The sequence below is a fragment of the Alexandromys fortis genome, unplaced genomic scaffold, assembly GCF_014885135.2.
Source record: "Alexandromys fortis isolate MF-2015 unplaced genomic scaffold, M_Fortis_MF-2015_v1.1 scaffold_52, whole genome shotgun sequence".
Taxonomy (NCBI): Eukaryota; Metazoa; Chordata; class Mammalia; order Rodentia; family Cricetidae; genus Alexandromys; species Alexandromys fortis.
In genome coordinates, this window is record NW_026067929.1 from 2,202,811 (window position 1) to 2,229,018 (window position 26,208).

At 50.2% G+C, this 26,208-nt stretch overlaps 1 protein-coding gene across 1 annotated transcript in view; it reads left to right on the forward strand.

Moving 5' to 3' along the window:
* Positions 1–1,207: 1,207 nt before the first annotated feature.
* Ube2ql1 (ubiquitin conjugating enzyme E2 QL1) overlaps positions 1,208–26,208 on the forward strand; it is a 37,748-nt gene continuing 12,747 nt past the window's right edge. The window contains exon 1 of the mRNA XM_050144733.1: positions 1,208–2,001. Within this exon, the coding sequence (XP_050000690.1) occupies positions 1,210–2,001 (792 nt within the window). The 5' untranslated portion in view covers positions 1,208–1,209. The remainder of the gene's footprint in view (positions 2,002–26,208) is intronic.

A 26,208-nucleotide genomic window follows, 5' to 3' on the forward strand; every position in this document is an offset into this window, starting at 1 on the left:
ACCGGTCTCTGTAGCATTTTGAAAAGCTTCCACTGCGCACAGCCTGGCCAGGGAGAGCGGAGAGTCTGTTGCCAGCAGGCAGGAGGGGAGTGGCCCAGTGAGGGCTGGGTGGGTTGGCTAAAAGGTTTGCTCCAAGTCGTGACTTGGAGGCTGTGCTTTTAGGTTTGGGGCTGGCCTGGCCTCTCATTCCGCTCTCGGATAGGACTCTGATCAGTCCTTAAGAAAGTGTCCCACCTGCCATCCTCCGCTCCCACCCGCCCCAGAACTGTTGCGTAGAAACATTGGGCTCGTCCGTCTGATTGGAAGCACTAATAAAGAGGTAGATTTCCGCCGTTCCCCTCTACGTTGTTCTAAGGAGGTTAAATGGGCTATGAGACCGGGACCCCAGACATAGCATCCAGAATTTGGGACAGAGAACAAACGCAGTGATTCTGAGACCCTATTCGCGTGCTCAGGACAACCCATCTCCGGCTCCCCAGCTCAGGCAGCTCGCGCGCAGCCCAGAGCCAACGGTGCGGGCACGCACCGCTGTCTCCCCCCAGCGGCCGCGCGTGTGTCGCCACAGGAACCCGGCGGCGGGGGTGGCACGGCGCAGTCAAACCCGCGGCTCCGCCCCGTGCCTCCCCCCTCCCGGACGGCAGTGCCGCCCCCTCCGCGCCGCGCTCGGCTCAGACGGAGCAGCCGCCTCTGCAATGTCAGCAGCCGCAGCGGCGGCGGCGACGAGAGCGGCAGTGGCCCGGGCCCCGCGGTAGCCGCCAGCGCCGCACGGCCCGGCACGCGCACAGCGCGACTCCGCGGCCACCTCGCGGCCTCCGGGGCGCCGCGGGCGATTCTGCGTTCCTCGGTACTGCTCTTGGACACCGGGCCAGCCGGACTGCGGCCACGCACAAAGGACCACGGACACCGGGCGTCCGAGAACTGCGCCCTGGGACCTGCCAGGGAAAGCGGCGGCTCCGCGTCTCCACGCCTTCCCTCCTTGAGCGGCCGGAGCCCTCGCCGGAGCGGGCCCGTCATATGACAGCGGCGACACAGCGGCCAGCGAGCGCCGGTGTTACCAGCTCCGCTGCGCCACGGCCGACCGCTCCTGGGGTGGCCCTCGCCGCGCCCCGCTGAGCGGTCGCCTGCCGCCGCCCCAAACCCCGCGCGTCCCACCTATCCAGCTCCGGTGTCAGGAGACCCGGGGAGCCCCCCGCCAGAACCGAGCCTAAGATGGCCACGCTGCTCCGTAAAATCGGGCTCATTCGCCTGCACAACCGGGACACGGAGGACCCCAAGCACCACCATAACCACCGCGGCGGAGGCGGAGGCCAGCAGAGCGTTTCGCTGCGCGGCAAAGGCGGCGGCAAGAGCGGCGGCCACAAGCAGCAACAGCAGCAGCAGCAGCAGCAACACCCCGGGGGCGCGGGCGACGCCAGCCCCGGGCCGGGCAAGGGCAAGAGCAAGCGCGCGGCGGAGCTGGCCGCGCGCGACAAGCAGCCGCAGCCGGCCGCGGGGGCGGCGGGGGCGGCGGGCGCCGGGGGGCCCCGGGAGCGGGCGGCGGGCGCCAGGGCGGGGCCGGGCCCCGCGGTGGCCGCGGCGGCGGCGGGCGGCAGCCTGGTGCCCGCGGCGCGCCAGCAGCACTGCACACAGGTGCGCAGCCGGCGGCTCATGAAGGAGCTACAGGACATCGCGCGCCTCAGCGACCGCTTCATCTCGGTGGAGCTGGTGAACGAGAGCCTCTTCGACTGGAACGTGAAGCTGCACCAGGTGGACAAGGACTCGGTGCTGTGGCAGGACATGAAGGAGACCAACACCGAGTTCATCCTGCTGAACCTCACCTTCCCGGATAACTTCCCCTTCTCGCCGCCCTTCATGCGGGTGCTCAGCCCGCGACTGGAGAACGGCTACGTGCTGGACGGCGGCGCCATCTGCATGGAGCTGCTCACGCCGCGCGGCTGGTCCAGCGCTTACACCGTGGAGGCCGTCATGCGCCAATTCGCTGCCAGCCTGGTCAAGGGCCAGGTAAGGTTGCGGAGCCAGGGGCCAGGGGCCAGGGGTAGGTGTGGGTGGGGGTTCGAGGCTAGGCCGGAGATGGGAAGCAATGTCTGACCCCTCCAGGGACAAGTAAGAGCTGGTCCATCTCATTCTGACCAAGTCTACATGGGGTCCCACCGCCTCTGCTTCTTTTCCCTAAGGGATTTATTTCTTCCTGTCCATTTCTGCAGCCCTGATCTCCGGCGCTTGTTGGTTCTCTTTCTTGCTTTCCATTTTCTGCTTACGTCTTGCTGCAGGATCCTCTCTCCTTTTCTCTACTTCTTCCCCTGGCTACACTTCACTCCCTCTTTCCCTTTCCCTTCTGATGGTCCTCCTTCCCTCCCCTCTTCCGTTTCCACAAATCCCTTTTCTGTTTTTTGCCCTCCTGAGTTTCCCACACTCTCCGCCCTTCTCCAGTTTTCCTCCTCTCCACTCTCTAAGTCTTTGGTCAGCGCGATTACCACAAAGGTGCGAACTTTTCCTGAAGCCTAGGATCTAAGCGTCCAGCCCAGCACATCATACACAGGCACGTGCGCGCGCACGCAGGCACGCAGGCACACACACACACACACATAGAGGTGTACACACATAAAAGCACACGTATACATTCACTCTCACACATGTACGTGAGCATACACACACATACATATACACGCCCTCGCACACACTGCACGAGCATACACACACACACACACACACATTTCTTCTTCAAACCTCTCAGGTGGACTCTATTCAGACCAGGCCAGCTGCCTGCTGATAAGCCCTCTCCCCTACTCCCTCCCTCCCTCCCAGCAGCCCACCCTTGTAAAGGTGAAAGTTCTCTGGGAAGCCTCTCTTCACACAGAAGTGTGGTCTTTCCTGGTGTTAGATCAGGCCGGACTCCATCCAAGAAAAGCCTCCCTGCCCAGCCCCCATCTCAGCCTGGTACTTGCCCCTTGGAGGAACACCTCTGGAGTATATGCTGGGCCCCAGTCTCTTTCAGACCTTGTCTCTTCTCTTTGTTTACTTGTGCTCCCCTCTACCCCCCCCCCCCGTGGGTGTCAAAGCTAAAGATTCAACCAAGCACAGAAAGGACTGCTAGGCAGATCTGAGCCTCTCACATATTTCATCATGGGGCCACTTTACAGAGAAACAACCCCTAAACTTACAGAGATGAATGGCTTTTCCAAGATAAGCCTCCCACCCAACTGCAGGAAGGACCTGCTGGGTCTGTTTTCTTACGTTCTGTGTTCTTGGCCACACTCAAATCCACGGTGGGCATTTTCTAACGTCGTATTGTCAAATCACATTTCCATCTGGCTTGGATATCTTCAGAATGTACAGAGAATTCTCATTTCCTTTAAAAGACCCCCGACGAACTCCACATGGTCCTTGTACAGCCAGCTTATCATAGTCAATCATTTCTTCCTCGGTGCCTGTCGTTGCCGTTTCGCTGCGGGTACACACACTAATCAAACACTAATCAAATGGGGCTTATTCTACCCATTTCCCTCAAGGCGGAACGCCTGGGGGTTAGAAAAGAAAAAGAAAGGCATCCCAAGGCCAGCGAAAAGGTCACTGCATCCTGAGCCATCCTGCCAGTCCACCTTTTCCAGGGGTCACAGTCCTGGTAGGAGTAGGCTGGGCATGAGGACCCCAGAGCAGGCGCTGTAGCAGAGCAGGCCAATGCTTTGACAGCCTGCTTCCTTCCCCTCACCATGAGACACTGGCCAGAATACAGTGTGTATGAGATTGAGCGCCTGCCCCTGGGAGATGAGGGCTAGCTCTGTTTCCCACTGAGGCTTTGAATGCGATGGGAGGGTGGTCCCCAGAAATGCCATGGTCATTTGTTTATCAGTCGCTTCTCCTCGGGGAAGATGATGTGGAAGGTCAGAGAAGAGGAATGAAATTTGCTTCATAGACTCAAGTCTGTGGCATTATGGACTTGGGGGTATTTAAGCTCCAATCTGCATTCTGAGGTTCAAAGAAATAATGATTTTGAATGAGGAAGTGCGATTTGTAAACAGAAATGTCTTGATAAATAGTTTTTACTTAATGCCGCAAACAATAGCAGCTCCTTCAGTGTCTGTCCACTTCCAGGGCTCTATGTGTATGTTCTGTTTCTTTATAGATAAACCGAGCGGCATTGCAGATGAGAGGGTTTCTCGCCGAAAACAAAGTTAGCCGCATTTTCTTCCTTAGTTTGATAAGCAATCAGACCCTGTTCCGTCCACCTAGCAGGTTGCCTCGTATTATCTGATGAGACATGGTATTTTTGAAGTGGTGGCCAAGACTTGCTGCTTTTTAAAATAGCCATTTACTCTCCCTGTATTTCCTATCCCCTGGTTTCAACACACAGTCCTCCAAAAGGGGCTGACAACGTGGTACACATGAAATATTCAAAGGCAATGAAAGAACTGAAGAGATGAATAGCCATTAAAGTTTTAAGGGCCTGGGTATGACGGGACAGCAGCATCTCTGGTAACCTGAGGACTGTGACATCTTGGTCCCTTTACAGAGCCGTGGCCAAGGGCTGCTCGCCGCACATGTGGTAGACGCCAACTATCTCCATAGTTACAGGGAACCTGCTTTGGACCCATCCAAAGACCTGATTATCTGTTCCCAGGAAACAGGACCGCTGTTGGCCCATAATCACCTAAAAGGACTGTTGCCCCTAGTGGCGCTGCGCCTCTCTTTGCATTTCAAATTTTTAGGGCTTGTGTCCTTAAGCTGCAGTTAGAAAAGGCTTGTTTGTCCCTTTCCTAGAGGGAAGTGCTCAGTGCTCACTTAACTTTCTGAATTGAGGAAACACCCTTCCAGTGTCTGCAGAAGCATCTCAAGACAGCTTTAAGAGTTTAACGTGTAACATTCAAAAGTATCTGGTTAATAATGTTGTCTACAAAGTCAAAACTCAGGTTTGTTCTGTGTGTGAAGAATTTAGGAACTTCATGAGGCTTTTCCTGTACCAAATGTGCGTCTTGTGTTTCCAACGTGACCTTCACGTTGCACTGTGCATGACTCTGAATTAAATGAACACATTTGTTTCTTATATGCTATACTCTGTGTATAGAGAGACGTAAGCCTCTTACCTGTTTATGGCTAAATCAAGGAATTCTCAACAGGGACTTTAAAAAAAAAAAAAAAAAAGATAATACTGGACCTCCAGGCAATCCTCCTGCATCAACCTCCCGAATGCTGGGGTTACAGGTGTGACCCTTCACACTCAGCAGGAGAGATTCTTGGCTAATGCTTAGTCCTCTGCAGTTGATGAACAATTTCTGAGCCTCTGAAATAATCCATGCAAACGTCAAAAGCTTTTAGAACAGCGTCTGTCTCCTCTGCTGTGCACAGAGCCATAGGAACACAGTTCGCAGCTCCACGGTTGGCAGTGTTAGCTTTGGATCGCTTTCAGAGTTTCGCTTGAAACTGAAGGAAGCTGCAGTGCCAGCACAGGGCTTGCACTAGCAGGCATCACCAACAGTTTGCACTAGCAGGCATCACCAATAGCTTTCACTAGCAGGCATCACAAACAGCTTGCACTAGCAGGCATCACCAACAGCTTGCACTAGCAGGCATCACAAACAGCTTGCACTAACAGGCATCACAAACAGTTTGCAGAAACAGGCATCACCTGTTTCTGTTCTGAGATCACTGGGAGCAGAACCTGCAAGCCTAGGCCCACTGGTTCCCCGAGTGAAGAGGAAAGCCTGGTCACAGCGTGCCTCCAAGCTCACCAGCATCTCCAGGTAAAGCACATTTCGTGGTCGCACGTGTGGCAGACAGCCCACCCATGGCTGCAGATAAAAGGCACTTGATTACGCCCTAACTCAGGGCTCTCTTCCGACACTTGCACACCTCCTGAGTGTCCCCGTTTTAATTAATTAGCTATGATTGTCCTCAGAGAACCAGATGGCCCTGAATGACTGTTCCTCTCCCTTCTCCTGTCCCCCTCAGAACTGAGAGTCTGCCTTACAAACAGTGGTGACAGCAACAGCTAACATTTCCTGTTTTCAGTGCCACAGTCTGACCAAGCTGAGCACAACAGCAGCCACCAAACCTTTCCGGGGCTACAGGTGTGGAAACCACAGCTCTTCAAAGTCAGGATGACTTAAGTCTCCATTTCAGCTTCTCCTAGCATCTCACCAGAGGTCAGACCCCTGAGTCAAAGGTGTAAGAAAACGCTGCTTGCAGGTGGCCATTTATTCATTGTCGCCCACGGAGAAACAGCAGTAGCCAGCTACCTGCAAAAGGTCCACAAACCCTCAGGACCCAACCATACTCCAGTCTAGTGTTTGGATAACAACTGATCAGCAGCTGAAAGAGTGCCACGTTTCTAAGACTGTATTGATGAGGGAACCCAGCAGAATCGTTGCTTGTCCGAATGTGATGCCTGAGGGAGGGCTGTGCATCCCAGCTGGCCCATCTGCAGCCCTGGAAGAGGTATAGCCCAGGAGCCACATTAGAGCTTGCAGTCTGCGGCCAGGCCTGTGCAACCTTCTTAGAAATTATATTTTATTAACTTTTTGAGTTAATGCATGCACCCAGTGTAACTCCTTCCAGATCCCTGCCCCATACCCCCATCTCTCCCAGCTTCATATAACTGGCTTTCTAGTTTGTGTCCTATATACTCAGGGATGTAAACCCATCCGTGGTGCCTGGATGACTTACCAGAGGTCTAAAATCAACTCTCCCTCCCACAGAAACTATCAGGTGCCAGTGGCTTCCCAGATAGATGTGCGAGCTCACAAACCTCCACCCCCACCGCCATTGCTGGGTTATTTACTGGTTAGCTCTGGTAACCAAAGTCACTGCAAGTTTATGAGACCAGGAGCCCTGTCATGTTTTGATCCAGACATCCCTGACCTCTGCACGCCCCCCCCCTCTCTCTCTCTCACACACACACCCTCTTTGATGGTCTCTGAGGATAGGGACCTCCTACCTTGTGGGGGTCATACAGGTGTCCCGTCTATAGCCGAACCCTCCACAGTCACTGACTCTCTGCTCTGACCAGTTGGAAATTTCCATTCTAAACGCCCTCTGTCCAATATTTTGACATTGTAAATACCATATTGTCATCTGCAATACTCACACTCAAGAATGGCACACTCGATCAAGTTACAAAAGCAGGTGGGCAGATTCGATGTTGTGTTGGGTCGTGCTCATAGCTGTCCTGGAACATGTATGACCTGTATGTAGACTTCAGGTTGGACTATGACACTGTGGCAGAGAGTCTAAGTTCAGGTGCACATGCAGGGTCAGAGGCAAGACCCTTGCTGAGACCTCTGTCCCGAGCAGCAGGCCAACCAACAGCATTTGCTTATGACCGCACAAATCCACACCATCATAATGAGCGACCCAGGCCACCAGCCACTGAGTTCCTCAGTATACAATACTGCAATATACAGTGTGTATCCAAGCTTTGTTATTTGCAAGAGTTGTCTCCCGGAAGTACCGTGGACCTGGTGGTTCGCATGACAGACCTTCATTGTCTTTCCCACGACTCTGAAGGTTAGACATCAAAAGTCAAGGTGTGACAGAGCCTGCTTCCCCTGAGGCCTCTGTCCTTGACTTATACATGGCGTCATCCCTTCTGATTCTCACCCCATTCTCCCTCCACGTGTGCCTCTCTTCTGGCCTCTTGGGATGACATAGTCTTAGTGAATTAGGGCCTATTGAGGACCTCAACTTAACCTGATAACCTCTTAAAGACCCTGTCTGCAGATCAGGTCATGTTCCCAGGGTCTGAGGACTGTGGGCTCGACATTTAAACTGGGATGAGGGAGACATACCCAAAGCCAGCCCCTATGTGGATTTATTAACTAGTTGGACAACTTGGTTCCAGAGAGCCTGTGGCTGGTTTGTAAGGCATCATGAGTGAAGCCATGCTGTGAGGGCACAGGATGGTGAAACTTGACTGCAGTGCTAAGCCGAGAAGTGCCAGCATGCTCCAAGGAAAGCCAGGAAGTCTACATCCTGCATAGTGTCAACTAGGGTTGGGGTAGCAAGTATGTCTGATTCACCCAGAGAGACAAGGGTTTTATTCTTATGAGTCACCGTGCCGTTTGGTCCTGTGCTGCAGGGAAGGGACAGAGATAATTACCAACGACAATGACTCTGCAGCTTGGAGTATCGATATGCCTGACTATTTGGAGAAAAAAATAGCTACTTGTTCTCCTATCAAGTAGGGCAGGAGGAGGACACAGACAGGACTCTGCATCCTAAAAATAGCCCAGCCCCACACCAACCCCAGTGCTCCGTCGAGAGCTCCCGCCCCCAGTACCTAGCACAGTTAATAATAGGAGCTACCAATCTCCTGCCTTGGGAGTCCAGAGAGTCAGAGTTTGCTAGGACAGGATGCTGGGATGAGTTTGCTCGCCTCTCTGATTTAACTGATGAGGGAGAGGCCTCTGTTTGAAGAGACACGCACGCACAGTTACTACTGTGTCATGAGATACTACATAGAAATTCTGACAGTAACACAGCCCGAAGACTCCATTGTCTCCTCTACATCTCTTCTTTTATGCCCAGGAGTGATTCCTCTAGATCATCGTTTAGAGGGAGAATGACCACCCTGCTACCCCAACCATATTGGGGACAGATAAGGAACCAGCCATAGTGGCTCTCACATGAAAATAGTCAAGATAATTTTTAATAACAATAGAATAAATGAGCCACTTATATGGATCCTCTGTGCCACATTTTAACTATCCCTATGGTAGATATCCCCAAGATATGCTGTTTGGTTGATAAGGAAAAAGAAGGGAGGCCATGTGACTGTGTTTTCTGTCTGCCCGCAGTTCTCACATGTGGGAACACGTATGTGCCTGACGATCTTGGCTCTTCCAGTGTCGAGGCCCAGTCCTCAGAGCTTAATGTCATGGTCTAGGTGCAGACCCTGACAGAGGCTGCTGGTAAGCCTCTCTCTGGCCACTGTGAAAGCAAACCTTTCCTTCCCTCTGACCGCTTACACAGCCCAAGGAGGAGAAGGCTGGAGAAGAGACAGTGTGCTCAGGTCAATCCACCCAGCATCCCCAGGCCCAGCTGGGCAGAGCTGGTATGGGGAGGGAACACCATCTGTGCACAATCCATTTGTGAGAGCATCCTCAAGGCTCTGTTGCTGGAGAAGTCACTCCTGACATTCCTATGGTGTCTTTTTCTACTCTGTGTAAGTCCCTGGCCCTCTCCTGGTTTGTTAATCCTGTGAGTCTAAGGAACTTCTGTGAGCAGGGGCACAAGGATACCAGACTGGGGAAGCCGGGGGGGAGTGGAGCAGATTTGGAACCACCCAGGATGTCAAGAGTATCAGACTAAGGAAGCCAAAGGGAACAGATTTAGGAACATCCAGGAGAAAAGGCTGACAAGTGGAAGGTGGGTGTGGCTATGAGAGCAGGGAAGGAGTTAGTGGGGTGTGCCCTTCTCCAAGTAGCAAGGCAGCTGTCTTCAGGGGACACACACAGGAAGGGACCGCCACGTGTGTTCTCCCAGTCTCCCAAGAGCTTCCCTCTACCCCACCTCTTACATGGTGTCTCGAAAGGCGGACCTCTTTTGTTCAGACTTCGCATTATGAACTTTCTAGAACACAGCCGAAGGTCACCAGTATCACTCAGCACAGTGGCAATCCTCCATGCTCCATGGCCCCATTGGGATCTCACCAGCCCCTCCTTCTGGAATGCCTTCTGGCCCTTTTCCCTGGAAAGGGCCCCTGTCCATCCTTCAGAGTTCTGCCAGCACGCCCTGCCTGGCTCCTGGGGTCCCAGCGGTGACTTCCTCCTCTGTTCCCGTCTGCGGTGACTATAAAACACTCCCTTCCTGCATGCCCGGTGAGGCACTGAGTTGGCGGTCATACTCTCCTTCTCTCTGTGGCGTCCCGCTCCTTGAGCAGGCGTCCACACCTTCACAGCCCCCTTTCTGCAGCATAACCTAAGAAGGAGAATATGCACCAGGTGTTTCTGCTGTCAGTGAAGGAGGACTGTGGGTAGGCAAAAGGAAGCTCAACCTTGGCCATCCTGGACTTTTCTGTTTCGAGGGTCCGGAGACTTACAGCTCCAGTCCCTGAGAGCTGAGGGCCTATGACTCCAAGCTTTGGAAGCCGGAGACTTACTGCTCTCTCCTCTCAGATCGGAGGCTCTCTCGCCATGCCTGGCAGTTTCCTGGTACTGGCCATGAACCTCACTCTCTAGCAGCAGGAGGCGGTGGCCACAGTCAGTGGTGAGCAGGGGCAGGCAGGGCATGCTTTCTCTTGTCCCAGCACAGTGGAGGCCTCAGATGCTGGGCCCCTCAGTGTTACGGTGACCAGCATTACAGCTCTGAGATCTAGGGTGTCAGGATGCTCAACCCTTGAGAGAGACTAGTATCGCAGCTCTCAGGCCCGAGGTGCCTGAGGCCTTTGGTCCTTGCGTGGCTTCACAGAGTTCTTCCCGAAACCGAGTCCTAGTTTCTTATCTTCACCTCTCCCCAGTCCTCTGCCATTTCTGTTCCCTTATTTCTACCCCGAGAAAAGCCACTCATTTGTGCCAGCTGGTCTCATCACTACACTGATGCGGCCAGCTCTGCGACCACCTTCCTTTCTGCTTGGTACCAGCTCAGCCCGCTGGACTAATGATAAAGATCACATGTAGGCAAGGGAAGGCTGCTGATAAATGCCTTTTATTGTCTAAGTGTTGCAACACCAGAGGAGGGCACAGGAGGCTTCTCCTTGCTAGTTCCAAGTGTGAGGAAGCAGCCTGCATTAATAACTACAAAGGGAGTCCGGTAAGGGCACCGCCCATGGTCCTGGATGCAAATGAAAGATTACGTTTGCACCAGTTCTTGTGGTCTCATGCAAATCAGCGACTGTGTGTACCAGCTACCAGCCTTCCACTGGGCCCCTTGAGAAGCGCTTAGCCTCTCGCCTAAGCAAAAATGGACTGCCGGGTCATCTAGAGGTCCCCACAGCTCGCAATAGCAAGAGGTCTGGCGCGAGCTGTTTGGAGACAGTCTTTGGCAGCAAGCAGCTGCGATTGCCATGTCGCTTCCTCAAGGTATCGCGGTGTGTTCAAAGCAGCCCGTGCTGGCATGAGGAGAGTCCAGCTGGCTGCTTGACTGATAATCCTTGGCTTCAGACACCTGCATCTGGGGCACAGATAAGTGTCTAACAGCTGTCAGTGGGAAATGAAACTGTCCCAGCATTTTAATTTATTTAAAGGAAAAATAAACATTAAGAGGCGTGCTTACAGTAAAGATGTCTCATCAACATTAGTGGTGTTTTGAGAGTGTTTGACGGTGCTCTGGCAATACCTACATAATTATCGTAGGGAGAGTGGGGTCCCTCTAACTGGTCCCCCTTCCTAGGAGCCAGCTGCTTGCACGGAGCTTCCACGGACCATTTCATCAAATCCTGGCAGCAGCCCGTGAGCTAGGTGTTGTTTCTATTCTCACACCACAGAGGAGGAAACTGAGAACGTGCAGGCGAGGACTCGTGTGCCAGAAGCCAAGGGAGATAAAGGGACGGGGCTGAGGCACCAGCAAATGCCCCAGGACCAGAGCCATCTGGATATTCTAGCATCAACCGAGTCAGCAGCCACCACCCAAGTGCCATACAGAGCTGGTTTGTTCACCGTGGGTGACTGTGGATGGTATAATGGCCTTCACACTCAGAGTGCCCATGTGGCTTCAGCTGTCAGGACTGAACCAGGCGAGGGACAGTGTGTCCATCAAATTAGGACCATGGCTCTGAAGTGTCAGCAAAACCCAGATTCCATGGAGCCTTGTTGAATCTATTGTGAGAACGGAAAGCATGCCTCAATTCTTTGAAACTGTAAGAGAAAGATAATTATCACCGTTTTATTTCTTCTCTATACAAAAGAGAAAGGAATTTTAAAGATTCTGAAAATAACTCAAGAATGAAGTGCTTTTTAAAGATAATTATCACATTGGCAAAATCAGTAAGATTGAAGAAATTACTACTTTAAATATAATTTCTGTAAAATAAATACCAATTTCCCGTCACAATATTTGGCAAGCATTCCCCTCCCCCTCAGAAAAATTGTTAGATTTTTGATGAGGGAGATAAGGAAAAGCTATCTCTATATTGATAAGATCAAACCTCAAGTTAAAATGTGCTCAGCCCATTCAGGGATTGCAGAGAAAACTCTCCAGATAAATGCCATTAAGGGTACTTTCTGCTTTTAATCTTAAAAGTCAGACTTCTCCAAAATTCAGAATCTGGAGTTACAGATTTTCCTTTATCATGGCAGTGGTAAACAACAGCTTTGGGGGGGGGGGGCGGGGACTCATATTGGACCTGATGGGAACAGTTCTGACAGCCCTTGTGACTTCTAAGAGTCAGGAGCGGCATGAGGTGACTTCACAGGAAGTGGGGTTTTGATGGGATTGCATCAAATACATAGCAATTGCTGCAAGCGTTCATTTGTTCAGGGATCCCTGGGGGTTAATGGCACACGTTATGCAATGTGCCTTCTTGGCAAGGGGACGTGGAGATGCTACAGGAGAAACCTACCAAGAATGGAGTTTGTTGCTAGTTTAACGAGTTGTATTTGGCTGGGTATCGCAGGCCTATGAAACCTAGCTTTTTGCCAGGCATCGGCATATCCCTTTTTAATACTGTGTGCTATTTCCCCTTCCTTGGAAGACAGCAGAACAGAGTATGAATCATAGTTGTGTTGTTGTTGGCTTCTGTTTTGTGTTTTGTGGGGGGGGGGCACATGCATTAGGCATTGGGGCACATTCCATCTAATAGGAGAGACATAGGACTGATTTCCAGTGTCCCCTTCACTGTCCACGTTTAGAAAGAAAACAAAACAGCCTCTCTTCTATGCCTGGAACACCAAATAGGCTAGACTGTCTGGCAAATGAGCCCCGGAGAACGGCCTGTCTCTTGCCGGGGTCTAGGGTTACAATGCAAGTCCTCAGGCTTGCAAGGCAAGGATGGTTCCAGCTTCTGTACCTGCTCACAGTCAGAAGCTCCTCCTGTGGCTCTTGCCTGCAGGGGTCTGAGGACTTGTCATGGAGCAAGGGTCTGCCACCCTGTCTTTTTGTCTTTGTTCCCTTCCTTCCAGGTTGGCCTGGAGAAGGGAGGGGGCCGAAAGGAGGTTTGTTGCCCACAGTAGCAAGGCTGAGTTCTCCAAGGACAGCCCCTGCATCCCACATGCAGGCAGGCCAGGCAGGCAGGCAAGCACAACACTAAGGGTTTTCTAGCCCAGCCCTGTGCTTGGTGCCCTTTGCTTGGCTTGATGATGGATGTTAAAAAACATGGCAATCTGAGAGAGCTTGGATAAGAGTTTTTGTTGACTGCATCAATCTATAAAACTACATAAAACTTTAAGGACATTATCTTAATTTATAAATAGGACTAACCTGATAAAAAAGTGAGCTTGAACTCTACTGAATTGAATTAGGCTGATGATTTTATTAGCAATTCTGTTTTAAAAGGATCCTGGCATCTGCCTTTTCATTAGCAGGAGTGATGGAGGCCTTGTGGTTCTTCCTGAGGAACTCACAAGGAGAAATAGATTCCTGGAGCCTCTCCCCCAAGCACGTGGCCCCCACAAGGTCACCTCCACAGAATGATGCTTTAGAAGCACGAAATAAAATGCATTAGAAGACTGTCATGGTTGGCCACAGTTGCTACATTTGTAATATGATGAGCTGAGCTGTAAGGTTAAATGACACTCTGCTAACACACTATCAGGACCAAGAGGCACCGGCAGTGACCCCCACATCCGCCAGTCATGAGCCTCTGCCGTGTTTACAAATGTGCACAGTTATGGTGTGACATGTTTTAATGCGGAATTCCTTTTGTGTTTGTTCTATTATTTGGGCCAGTGTCTCACTCTCAGCCCAAGCTAGCCTGGACCTCACTGTGTAACCCAAGCTGGCATGAAGCTCATGGCTATCTTCCGGCCTCAGCCTGACGAGTGCTGGGATTCCAGTGATGAAGTTGTGGGTTGTTATTGCGATTTAATTCAGAACAAGTTAGAGAAGGTAAAAAAAAAAAGCTTTGCCACTCAGTGTCCCAGCCCCGGGGAGCACTCGGGTCCCAGCCCCGGGGAGCACTCGGGTCACTGCCCTGGGGAGCACTCGGGTCTCAGCCCCAGGGAACACTCGGGTCCCAGCCCCTGGGAGCACTCAGGTCTCAGCCCCAGGGAGCACTCGGGTCACTGCCCCTGGGAGCACTTGAGTCACAGTCCCTGTGAGCATTTGGGGAAGGTAAGAAGCTTCAGGTGGCATCTACTTTGAGATAATGGCAGTCTTGGGAATGTCCCAAAACAAAGTTTATTCTACAGCCAGAACCCCTGGGAGAGAGGGTTACAACCCTCGTTTTGGTTCTGCCGTATTACTGTTGGGTCGGGTTAAGATAAAATCCTGGACCTGGAGGTAGACAGGGGTTCTAATCTCATTATTCTTCCTGACCACACTTCACTGCTAAGCTTAAGGTGCCTCCCCTAAAGATGAAAAGCACTCATCTCACCACACAGGGGAACCCACACTGAGGAAATGATGCGCATGGCGATTCCCAGAGAAGAGGCGATGAGGAGACCACCCTTCGTTGAAGGACTAGAACTTGCTAAAATACAACAAATGGTAACCACAGGCCCAGCCGTGAGTTTGCACGCAACGCCCACTACACAGAGTGGTCTGCCGTCGTACCAGAGTCTCCTGCCCACGCTGACAGCCAGTTGGCTGAAATTTCCCACACTAAGCCCCAGTTCAATGTGAGGAAGCTCAGGGTAGCCTTCTTTCTTGTTCTCTCACCCCTGCAGACTCTCAGGATGAGCCCTTGCCGTGGCTTCTGTGGACTTCATCTATCTCACTACTCATCAAAGCATTTCACACCATCATAAGTCATTGACTTCTGACAGTGGCCACCCGTGATGGACAGCTGAGGCCAGCAGTGCCCAGCTACCTCCCCTTGTACCATAGTGATTACACTTTGCTTTCTATTGGAAGCTGGGAGTTTTTGCCTGTATAAGTCTATTCAACTGTGCTCTCCTAAGAGTCCCGTCCAATGACTGGGAGATGGCCTAGTGGCTGAGAGGGCTTGTTGAACAAGCGTGAACCTGAATTCAGATCCAAATACCCATGTAAAAATCCAGGCACGGCCACTCATGCTGTAGTGGCAGAGGGCAGGGGGCAGGGGGAGTTGCAGGCTGCAGACATAGAAAGATCCCTGGGGTTTGCTGAATTCCAGGCTAGCCCTACAAAATGATTTCATCTTTTCACAGTAGAGGAGCCTACAGGAATAGCTTAGCCAATCTGGGGCCTAAGTGTGTGTTGTCATAACTACCGATATAGGCATGACGCGGTTTGAGTATCATGGTTGGCAAACGGAAACGGTTCTGCCCGGCAGCTCAGGCTGAGTCCTTGTATTCTTCACATTTATCCGTGTTTATCATTTCTTTCGCTAAACCTAATCTCACTTGAAAGTGGTTCAGTCGTCCTATCCTACATGAAATCTTGAGAGTCTTCCATTTCCACCTTTGCGCCGATCACGTCTGCAGCTCTGGGAGCATGCTCAAGTCTTAGCATCATGATGGGCTTTCCCAGCATCGTCAGATGTCCCTGAAGTCAGCCAGAGCCCTCCCCAGCCCTAAGGATCCACACTTGGCTCGAAGGGCAAACCCGGCAGGTTCTGCAGTAGCTTTGAGTCAATGCTGATGTTCTGTCCCTGGTGGGAGTCAGTGGCTTGGTGGACGTAAGCAAGGGTGACTGTCAAGTGACCCCTCTCAGGACTGTTGAAAGACCCCCTGCCATCTCTGTGATCAGAAGAAACGCAGAGCCTTCAGAACTAAATGCTTATTGCTGTAGTAGTTTGTGTGAGATTGGCCACCATAGGCTCATAGGTTTGAATGTTTGGTCCTTAGTTTGCAGAAGTGTTGTGGGAAGGATTGAGATGTGCAGATGTGCAGCCTTGTTGGAGGAGGTGTGTCACTTGAGTGTGGGCTTGAAAGCTTCAAAAGCCCGAGTCATTCCAGTTTGAGCTCGCTCCTCTCTCTCTCTCTCTCTCTCTCTCTCTCTCTCTCTCTCCCTCCCTCCCTCCCTCCCTCATCTCTAACTCGGGATAAGATCTAAGCTCTCGGCTATATCATACCCCAGCAACTGTACCTGTCTGCTGCCATGCTAACCCAAATGTGGGAGGAATTGCATGAAGGATACCAAACAAGTTGCCCTCGGAGGGGTCAGGAAAGGAGTGCGGGCTTTACTTACCCACAGGTGCTGGAGTTGTTAATTGAAGTGCTCAAGCCCAAGCCTCTGATTTGGGTTCAGCTTTAGAATAAACAGAACAACTGGGGGTTTCTGGAAGGGTTTGGCATAAGAAACAAGGAGCCGGCATTCTTGAGAGGCAAGACGAGCTCATTGATTTCATAGGCTCCTAAGGGTGACAGGAATGAACCACGATATACCAGGCTCTCAGTAATCACTGGGAACCCTGGCTCACTCTCCTCTCTGTGGAGCACAAAGCCAGGGTAATCTTCCCTCCATGTGGTCTCTTGTTGGAACATCATCTGACTGAACCAGTGAGCCCCTCAGAGGATTTGGGAACTACAAGACCACCCAACCCTCACTCCACTGCACCCAAAGCAGAACAAGTTCCTCCACAATTACGGACCCATGGATCTGAATCTGATGGGAATTCCTATACTTCACCATCAAGTTGGGATTCCCAGCAAGGCTCAGGGAAATGTTAAAGTTGCTTCTGTGGAGACGTGGCTGATATTTCCAGCTATGAAATCCACTGAAATGCTACTTTGTAAACATTGGGTGGATCTCAATAAAAATAACACATTGGTATCAACTGGTCCTCTAAAGTCAAGCCCAGTGGAATAATACGAAGAACACATAAGCCATCGTGTCTTCCAGAAGCATGCGTCTGCATACCATGCAATGGCATTTGCCTTAGCATGTTATTCTTTCTATACACTTATATATGAATGAGAATTGGTACAATCCTAATTTTGTACTCACTCTTAATTTTCTTCACTTTCCTTCAGTTTCTTTTATTTTTCTGCCTCCTGCTGTTCTTTAAATCAATAAGTCATAATATTCAGGTATGAATAGTGTTGTAGAAAACACTATTCAAGAAGGTTTAACTTTGAATCTGGTGAGTAAATCCTTCACACATAACTTTTGCACACCGCCTCTTAAGTGTGGCACATATGTAGGGGAAGATTATGAGTTTGGGGAGCAGAAACTACTGGAAGAAAATGAGCCACATGAGTAGATATAGGGGTGCATAATGTGTTCTCAGAACAGATGTGGAGGGAGAGCACAAAACATGTGACATCCCCCCCATTGGCCAATGGTACAGTGATACAGATTTGTGATCTCTACGAGAGTTTCGTTCTAGAATATTCTTAGGACTTTTAAAAACAAATGCCTTAAGTCTCACACTAAGCAAAGTTAGAAAAGTAGGTTTGTGTAAAGCTGAGAGGAGTTTGGCACCATCTCTTCATTCTGTGAAGATTCTCATCTTGTTCAGTGTTGAGTATTGCATGAATGACAAGTTCCACCTATCTCACCCAAGGTGATGAGATGCTGTCTCTAGACAAAGAGCTCAGAAGCAGTGCCTGTCGCTTCCCTCGGACGACCACGCACACCTCCTGGGTGTTTCTCCGCTTGTCTGTTTTGTATTCCCAAGCCTCATCAGAAGTGACTGCTTCCCTGATGTGACAGGCTGCTCACCCACTCCTGGCTGCATTGCCCAGCTAGAGAAGGCCTTGGGCAGAATATGGAGGTCACCTATAGGAGGACAAGATAACTCTGGGATCTGAGCTGCTGACAGTTGGCAGCAGGTGATTGGATTCTGGAAGGCACAGCAGGAGAGGCTGCCATGACCCTGGAGACTTCATTGGTTGTATGAAAAACGTCCCAGAGAACTCCAGTGTCAAGCTAAACACACTAATGGCCTTTTGAGAATGGATTCACCCTGACTCACTGCGGGCGGGGGCGGATCTTTTGCCCTCTGGGTGTTTTAATTCTTCAGAGATGAGCATTTAGGACTCTTAGGGGTCAGTGTCTTGCTGCCCAGAGAGTAGTTACAGCTTTGAGTGATAGCTAACATCACCCTTACAAAGGACTTTTGAATCCTCGTCACCAGAATCAGGACACTTCTTAAATATAACAACCAGTTTTCATCTTGTAGATTTTCCAGATTTGAGAGCTGAGGGGAGTGTCTGACGTCTCTCTATAAGAGGGAGTATTTTAATTTCATTACAGGAAGTCAGGAGGGAAGGGAAAGTTGGTTGTCACCAAGTCACTTGTGCCAGGCTCCCTTTGGTTAGTTTGGTTAGTGCCTTCTAGTCCCTAGGGATCTCTGCATGTCAGGACGGGCTCCTTTCCAGCATGCCTCTTTTGCTTGCCTACACTGAGACTTTTTGCAGAGACCCAAATTCAAACAACACATACAGCTGGCTTGGTGTTAAGTCTTAGTGAATCTTCACCTTCCTGCTTCCGTTTTGAAAATCAGAGCAAGGTCTACCTCCAGCCTTCCTTAGGCCCCAGTCATCTGTTATGGGAAGTTTTTTGCATGTTGCTCAGTGTATATGACTAGGTCACGGTCCTCTCTCAGAGGACCTGTAATGTCCCACCCATCCACCCAGGCTACCTCACTGTTCCGTTCTCCAAGAAGCCTCATCCCTCCTCCTTCCAGGCTCCCGTGAAGTGGGTGCTTGCCTTCCATCCCCAGAGCGTTCCCTTGCAGCCTCCTTGAATAGCCGAGACGTGTGTCCCCACACCCAGGAGGAAGCAAGCCCTTAATGCGTCTGCATGAGACTCACGAGTTGCTGCGAGCTGTGTCTGTGAAAGCGCTGTCGCTCTGCCATCTGTGTTTGGGTTCCGTTCTCATGCGTCAAATGTGGAGAAATGCATGAAAATACTCCCCAGGGGGGAAAGACTGGCAGGATCATGGGACTCCTTGGGCAAACCCAGAAGACAGCCAGGCAATGTCACCAAATGAAGCAGAGCAGGTGTCCGTGGGGGTACAGCGAGGTATGAGTCACTAGAGAAAGCCGGAGGGTAATGGCAGTGTGGGAAGAGTGGGCATTTTTAGCAACGCAGCCACACTCCGTGCAAGGACACTCTGTGGTTGACACCAAGGACAACCGTTTCACTCCTAGCACCGTGAGCATTCCAAGCGATCTGAAGTTCCTGCTTCTCCCCAGGCATCGCACCTGCCAGCCACAGTGTTTTTGTGAGTGTGAAGTGGCTCTGCGGGGTTTTGTTGGTGTCTGGTAGCGTTGGAAGTGTTCTGCTTTACTGTTTGCCTGGACATCAGCCGATGGCCACTGGAGAAGTGAATGAGGACTCACTGTCCTCACCTTGCCAGGCAGCGTGTTCAGTGTGAAATTTAGTCGTGTTTGAAGATCTTTCTAATCGTCCTTTGTTTCTTCTTTAAATGATCTGATTTTTCTTACCTGGTTATAGTCACATCCGAGAACAATCAGGAACTGGTAGCTTTAACAGTATGGTTGAGGAAGACACCTAACTGCCCCGAGGGAGACCCCAGACCAATGCAAGGAGCATCAGGAAGGACACCTTTGTTTATTGGTGTGCTCCTGTGTCTGTTCTGACTTTACTAAAAAGTAGAGATGTTTGCTAGAATAATCCCCAAATGTCAACACCAGTCTGCCCCCAAGGCCCATGAACAGCCTACGATCACCCTTCCTTCTTGCTCCCAGCAGACACCATTAAGAGTTCATTAAGAGTCGGAATTCATTCAGCTGATGCTTTTGAAGTCTTGACTCTTTGGGCGTGGTCTGAGGTGCTACATGTGCACCAAGAGCAGAGAAGAAGTGTGCTTGCTTTCTTGGGAGGTCGGAGCAGAAGCAAGCTGGTTCACACCTCCCCGGAGCTGCGGGACACTGCTGTTTCCACCCTGTCTGGTTTTCAGTGAGTCTGTGTGTTCCCTTTGGATCCCTACAATAAAGACAGATTTGTAACTCTCACATTATCTGGTAACCAACGTGGGGCACGAACCCACGACCCTGAGATTAAGAGTCTCCTGCTTTAGTTCATGCCTCCAGCCACCCCACACTGCCTCTGCCTCCTGAATGCCGGGATTAAAGGTGTGGGCCACCACCACCCAACTGGTATGTGCCTATTCTTATTGTGGAGTAATATGTCATGTTTGGTTAATATTTCTATTTCCTTGGGAGGCCTATCAAAAAAATAAAAGGATAGCTAAGATTTGGTTCTCTGTATGGGCATGCATGCATATTTGTATGTAAGTGTAGATATTTGTAAAGTTAAAATGGATATTTAAAATGCATAAATTTTTATTCAAATAGGATGCATATATTTACATCTTAACTTCAGAGAAATATCCCCAATGTTTGCAATATGACAATGAGAATTATCTTTAAATTTTTTCTTCTTCTAAATGTACCTTCCTCTAAAAGGCAATTAAATGACAAGTGACAGGTATGGATTTTGTCTTTTGCTGCTGACTTCAGCCATCTGCCCTCAGGATGGTAACTGTTTAACAGAGAAATAGATGGCTCTCCAATTCCATCTTCCAGAGATGCTTCATGAGTAAGCTGGAGTCAAACCCCACCTCCGTCTAGCAAGTCAGGCGTGGTAGCCCATACCTTTAATCCTCCCATTTGGGAGGAAGATGCAAGCAGATTTCTGTGAGTTCCAGGCCAGTCAGGGATGCATAGCAAAGCACTGTATTTTTTATTTTTTTATTGAGCTATATATTTTTCCCACTTCCTTCCTCCTTCTCTCTTTCCACCCTCTCCCTTACTCCCCCACCACCACCACCACCACACACACTCCCAATTCTCTGGAGCTGTGGACTGATATCTGGTTATCCTTTGTTTTGCTTTATCCACTTATCTTTTATCCACTTATCAGTGAGTACATACCGTGTTTGTCTTTCTGAGTCTGGGTTACTGCACTCAGGATGTTTTTTTTTTTTTTTTTTTCCTAGTTCCATCTATTTGCCTGCAAATGCCATGATGTCATTATTTTTTACAGCTAGATAATACTCCATTGTGTAAATTAGCACATTTTCTTTATCCATTCCTCAGTTGAGGGGCATCTAGGTTGTTTCCAGGTTCTGGCTATTACAAATAATGCTGCTATTAACATATTTGATTGAGCAAGTATCCTTGTGATGTGATTGAGCATCCTTTGGGCGTATGCCCACGAATGATATCGCTGGGTCTTGAGGTAGATTGATTCCCAGTTTTCTGAGAAACTGCCATACTGATTTCCAGAATGACTGTACAAGATTGAACTCCCACCAGCAGTGGAGGAGTGTTCCCCCGACTCCACATCCTCTCCAACATAAGCTGTCATCGGTATTTTTGATCTTGGCCATTGTGACTCATAAGATGGTATCTCAGAGTTATTTTGATTTGTATTTCTCTAATGATTAAGGATGCTGAGCAATTCCTTAAATGTCTTTTGGCCATTTGAGCCTCTTTTGCTGAGAATTCTCTGTTTAGCTCTGCAGCCCCTTTTTTAATGTCATTATTTGGTATTTTGTTGCCTATTTTCTTGAGTTCTTTATATATTTTGGAGACCAGCCCTCTGTCAGATGCTGTAGAGGTGGATGTTCTCAGATTCCGCTTCTCAGGGATCGTGCACTTTCTCAGCATTCCCATGTGCTCACATGACTTACACGGGACCCGGAGCCACGCCTGCGCAGTGGTCTGAAGCTCACACATTGCTCTGCCCATATCCACCAGGCTTCTTTCTGGTAAGTTACCTCTGTAGAAACTGCTGGCCCCACCACATCCCACTGGAAGAAGGCCAGGCAGACAGTCAGGGTCCCGTAGCCCTCCCCTGTTGTCAGCAGTACATACAGTCCATAGATTCCTCCTGTGCTCTCGCTACCATAAACAAAGTCTCCCAAGTGGGGTGCCGGATGGGGTATATTGAAAAGTGGCGATGTGTGTACCAACAGTAATGTGAGGGTTACAGTTCAGGTAATAGGGGGCGATTCTACAACAGTCAACATGTGTTGCGCCACAAACTTGCCTAAGCACCGGCCAGATGCTGGGCATAGAGCTGTGCAGGGCATGCAGAACTCAGTGTCTGAGCAATGCATGCAGATGTCAGGGTCAGAGCCTTTGCTGCAACAGAGAGGAAGACATGAAGAGAACCATAAACTACAACTCAGTGTTGCACAGTCTATAGATGGCTGTGTGACTCTGTGCTCCTTAAACCTTGCCTCAGTTTCCCCCTTCCCAGGAGAAACTATGGAGTTCTCACCTGGACGAAGACTGGGAAGTGTACATACGTCCTCAGAGCAGCGTCTGGCATAAGCTTTACCTATGCCAGATTAGAGTAGGCCTTGTTTGAAGGTTTCCAGGGATGCTCATAAAGCAGGTGGGATTCTTTCCATTAGTATAATTCTTGCTCAGAAAGCAAAGGCTACATTGCCAGAAATTCATACAAAACAAGGAACCATCAGGACATACCCTCAGAGAGGACTGGGAAATACAACCATCCCAGTTACTTATAGAAAATGCCTTTTCTCATTTTATTTAGTCAGAGAAAAATCAGCTCCTCAGTTTTCTAAGCTTTTCAAAAGAGACTGGAAACTGGAATTTAGAACTAGCTTCCTCCCTTGATGGCAATCTTTAGTCTGTTTTATTGTAATAGAACACTATGTTTTAGACTGAGGTCCCCAACTTGTTTTGGTAACACACACTAAGCTGTTTCCTGCCATATCTCTGTCCTATTTCACTGGCAACATTAAAAAAAAAAAGTGTCAGAACTCATTTGCTCTGGAGCCAGCCCCAGCTGCTCGGAGCACCTGTATAATGCCAGCAGGCTTGAAAGAGTTCTGAAGGACTTAGTGCTCCCTCAAGTCATATGGCAGCTTCTCCTCCTCCAGCTGGTCACAGCACACTGTGGGGTTGGTATTTTCTTTGTCCTCAGGGCTCTGAATTTGAACAAGACATCATGTTAGTAGACAGTGGGGAGTAGGAAGACAATGTGGGTGGCAGTGGAGGTAGAAATGAAGGAATCATTTGAGGAGGCTGGGGATGGAGGGAGCTTTACTCAGGCCGTAAAATAGAATGTTCTGGTCATTGCCAGCTGGGACCTGGAACCCCCAGCCTTACAGGAGATACTTGCCCTGAAGGTGTGGAGAGAGCAGGTGGAATAATCTAGAATCACTGAGGTTCCAACAGGAAGGTACTCAAGCCTCCGGGGACTAGCCTCTGCTGGTGGCTGCCGGCTTGCTCAGCCAGACCTGCCGTGGAGCAGGCTTTTGGAAATAGAGTGCTTCTGTAAAGTGTATTGGGATGACCTGTGTGAAGGGTCCTGCACCCACTTAAATGACTCCAAACAACACTTTGTGGCTTTTGAAATCAGGGTGGCAAGAAGTCTGCAGAAGCACCTGGGATCCTAGGGATGGGAGACTCTGGGCTCCCCTCCCCCTTGCAGCCCTGAGTCCCAGCAGGGAGGGGAGGAGTCCTCATGCTTGATAAGAGGATGCTTGCTCCTGCACCTCCAGCCTGCCACCTCATTAGCGCCTCATTAGCAGACACCGCACAAAACAATCCAGAGGCTGTTCTCAGGGCAAAGTGTATCCAGTGGTTACAGCTTCTTATAGGGAGTTTGGTCATTAAAAGTTTTTCAGGGCCTGAAGGTCCAATTTTCCACAGGCAGAGGCATCCGTTTTTAAGACGGTGTTTGGAGCTTGCCCGCTGGGTCACAGAGCACCTGCCCCAGATAGGACACCCACTGCTGTCGCTGAGCTTGCTCGTTAGGGAAATGGGCTGAGGAACAGGGTGTTCTAAGGGCGAGGTTCAAGGCCAAGGGCAAAGGCCTCGGACAAGTGTGCTCCTGAGCTCAGCTTGTACCTGTGAAGGCACAACGTGTTTGTAGCAACATTCATCAGTCCCTTTGGGGTATGTACGGCCTTCAACCTACTTGCTATGACAGTTTCCTCAGCAGGAAGGCATAGCTGGGCTTGGTAATAGTTACCTTCCTTGTCCTTGATCCCCACCAACTCCAAGAATTACAAACCCCCACCTCCACCAGAGTCCACCTAAGGTAGCCACACAGGTAAGCACTTAGACCAGTGGGCAGCACTGACACTTGAGCTTCTAGGTCCTTGACGACTTAGGCCTTTCTGGGGCATCGGAGCACTGAGATGGACAGACATGGCATGCCCACACATCCCTCTAGAGAGGCAGTTACAACCACCATGCTGCCCGAGACTGTCCACCTTCCCGTACCTGCTTAGACTCACTAAACCCCACTGCCTGACTCAGCTCCGACCACGATGTCCTCTGGGTCATACTGATGTAGAAGCTGACCCTGCAAATTCAGCCACAGCAAGAATTCCCAACACTCGCCCTGAAGCCCAGCGGTTCTTGTTAAAGTCGACCCGGAGCAACAGGCTATCCTTGCGAGGGACAGAAGTGAATGCGGATGGAAGTCACCTGTGTCCCTCACCCAGGATAGCTATGGCTGCACGGGGTGTGTCCTCTTGCCCAGAAGGTGGGCATCTTGGTGATGCTGCAGACTTCAGAGAGACAGCTCCCTGGGAGTTGCTTGAGCTTTCTTCACAATGAGGCATTAAAAGGGGACACTTAGGGAAGATGGCTGATCATTTGGATCTTTAAGACGTCCACTCTGAGACAGGGAGTGTCACCGGGCAACATGGTCTGGAAGGAGTGAAAGCGGCAGTTGGTGATGACTGAGCTGTAAGTGTCCCTGATGTAGGGTAAATGACGGGGACTCTGGGTAGAGTGGGCAGCTCTGGAGAGACCTTCACATTCACTGTTCTTCCCGGAGGCTCAGCCCTTCCCCCCAGCATAACTTTGGTCGTCACCTGACACTGTATGAGAAAGTCACACCAGGGGCACTGTGCTCTGTCCCCAGAAACTCTGCCACAGAACCTGGTGGGCGTCTGCCCAGCAAGTGTGTGGATATGTGTAGCAGCTGAAATCCAACTTCCTGTCCTCATGGACACATTTGGTAAAACAGATGAAGGAAATGGCCATATAGTCTTGTTGCTGTGCTTTTATACTAAGAGCAAACTATTCTAAAAAGAAGTGTGTATTTTATGTAGTGTGTGCCCAAACCATAACGTTTTTCTTACTTGAATTGTCCACAAAACATGTCTGAAGTTAGCTCTATTTGTTTAATGCCATCATGCTCTCCCCATCTGCAAATGCTGGGGCTGTCATATGCAAGGTGAACTTTCTCTGCCGTTACAAGTTCTGCTGCGTAAAGAACAGACTGCAGCCATGAAATGTCTCAGCAAGTGCATAGGCAGACCTGCACCTCAAGGTTAAAAACCATCTGCAGAGTGAATGCCAGGCTCGCCGCCCTGGCTGCCTGAGAAATCCTGTTTGCCTTCCTGATGCATTTTTTCCGGAACAAACAGTTTTCTCCCAAATCATGACGTTCTGCATGCAGGGGCAGACATCAGTGTGGCTGCCCTCTCTTCTGGCACACCAATCCCCTGGCACTCTCCGCTGTCACGTTATCTAGTGCTGTCTTGGCCCCCTCATTTGGGAGGGGTTTCTCTTCAAAGGCATTGCTTATTATCTGTGCCAAGGGAACTGAATAACAGGAGGGAGCTCTGAAATAAAGAAAAGTTCTGATTGCTCCATGGTGGACAGTGATGAAGCCAATGGCATCTGACAGGGGAGGGTTTCGGGTCACAGACAAACGTGATCATACGTGGGGGAGAGTGGGCCATGTCAGTGTCAGACTTTCAATAGGGAGAGGGTAGAAGGCAGGAAGTGTGAAGGGTGTGTAACTTTTGTCACATCATGTCTCCCTGGAAACCATCTGCTCGGCTGTGTATTTCACTCAGGGGTGTGTCCTCCCTGGCGACAAAGACAGTGCAGCCTCTTCCACAGTGTAGCTACCCATGGGCCTATCCATTTTTATAGGACACACTAGGAAAGCCCCTGGGTGAGACAAGGATTGCAAGAACAGATAAAGACATCCATGACATCGTGGGCTTGTAGCGGGTAGGTGGCCACAGCCTGGAATGAGCAGAGTTGTCCCCAAACAGGAGAACAGGAGTGAGAACAGATGGGAACAGACCTGTGTAGTTCTGGGCAATGGGAACGTGCTTCCATTTTCTCGGTGTGTCCCAAGGAGATGGAAAATGCTGATAACCTAAGAAAAACCCCAAGGAAAATCTACAGGTAGGGAAGAAAGTGGGCCAAGATGTGAAACAAGGGGCCATACTGGCTGGGAGAATATCATTGTTCCTTGAAAGTCACTCTCAGAGTA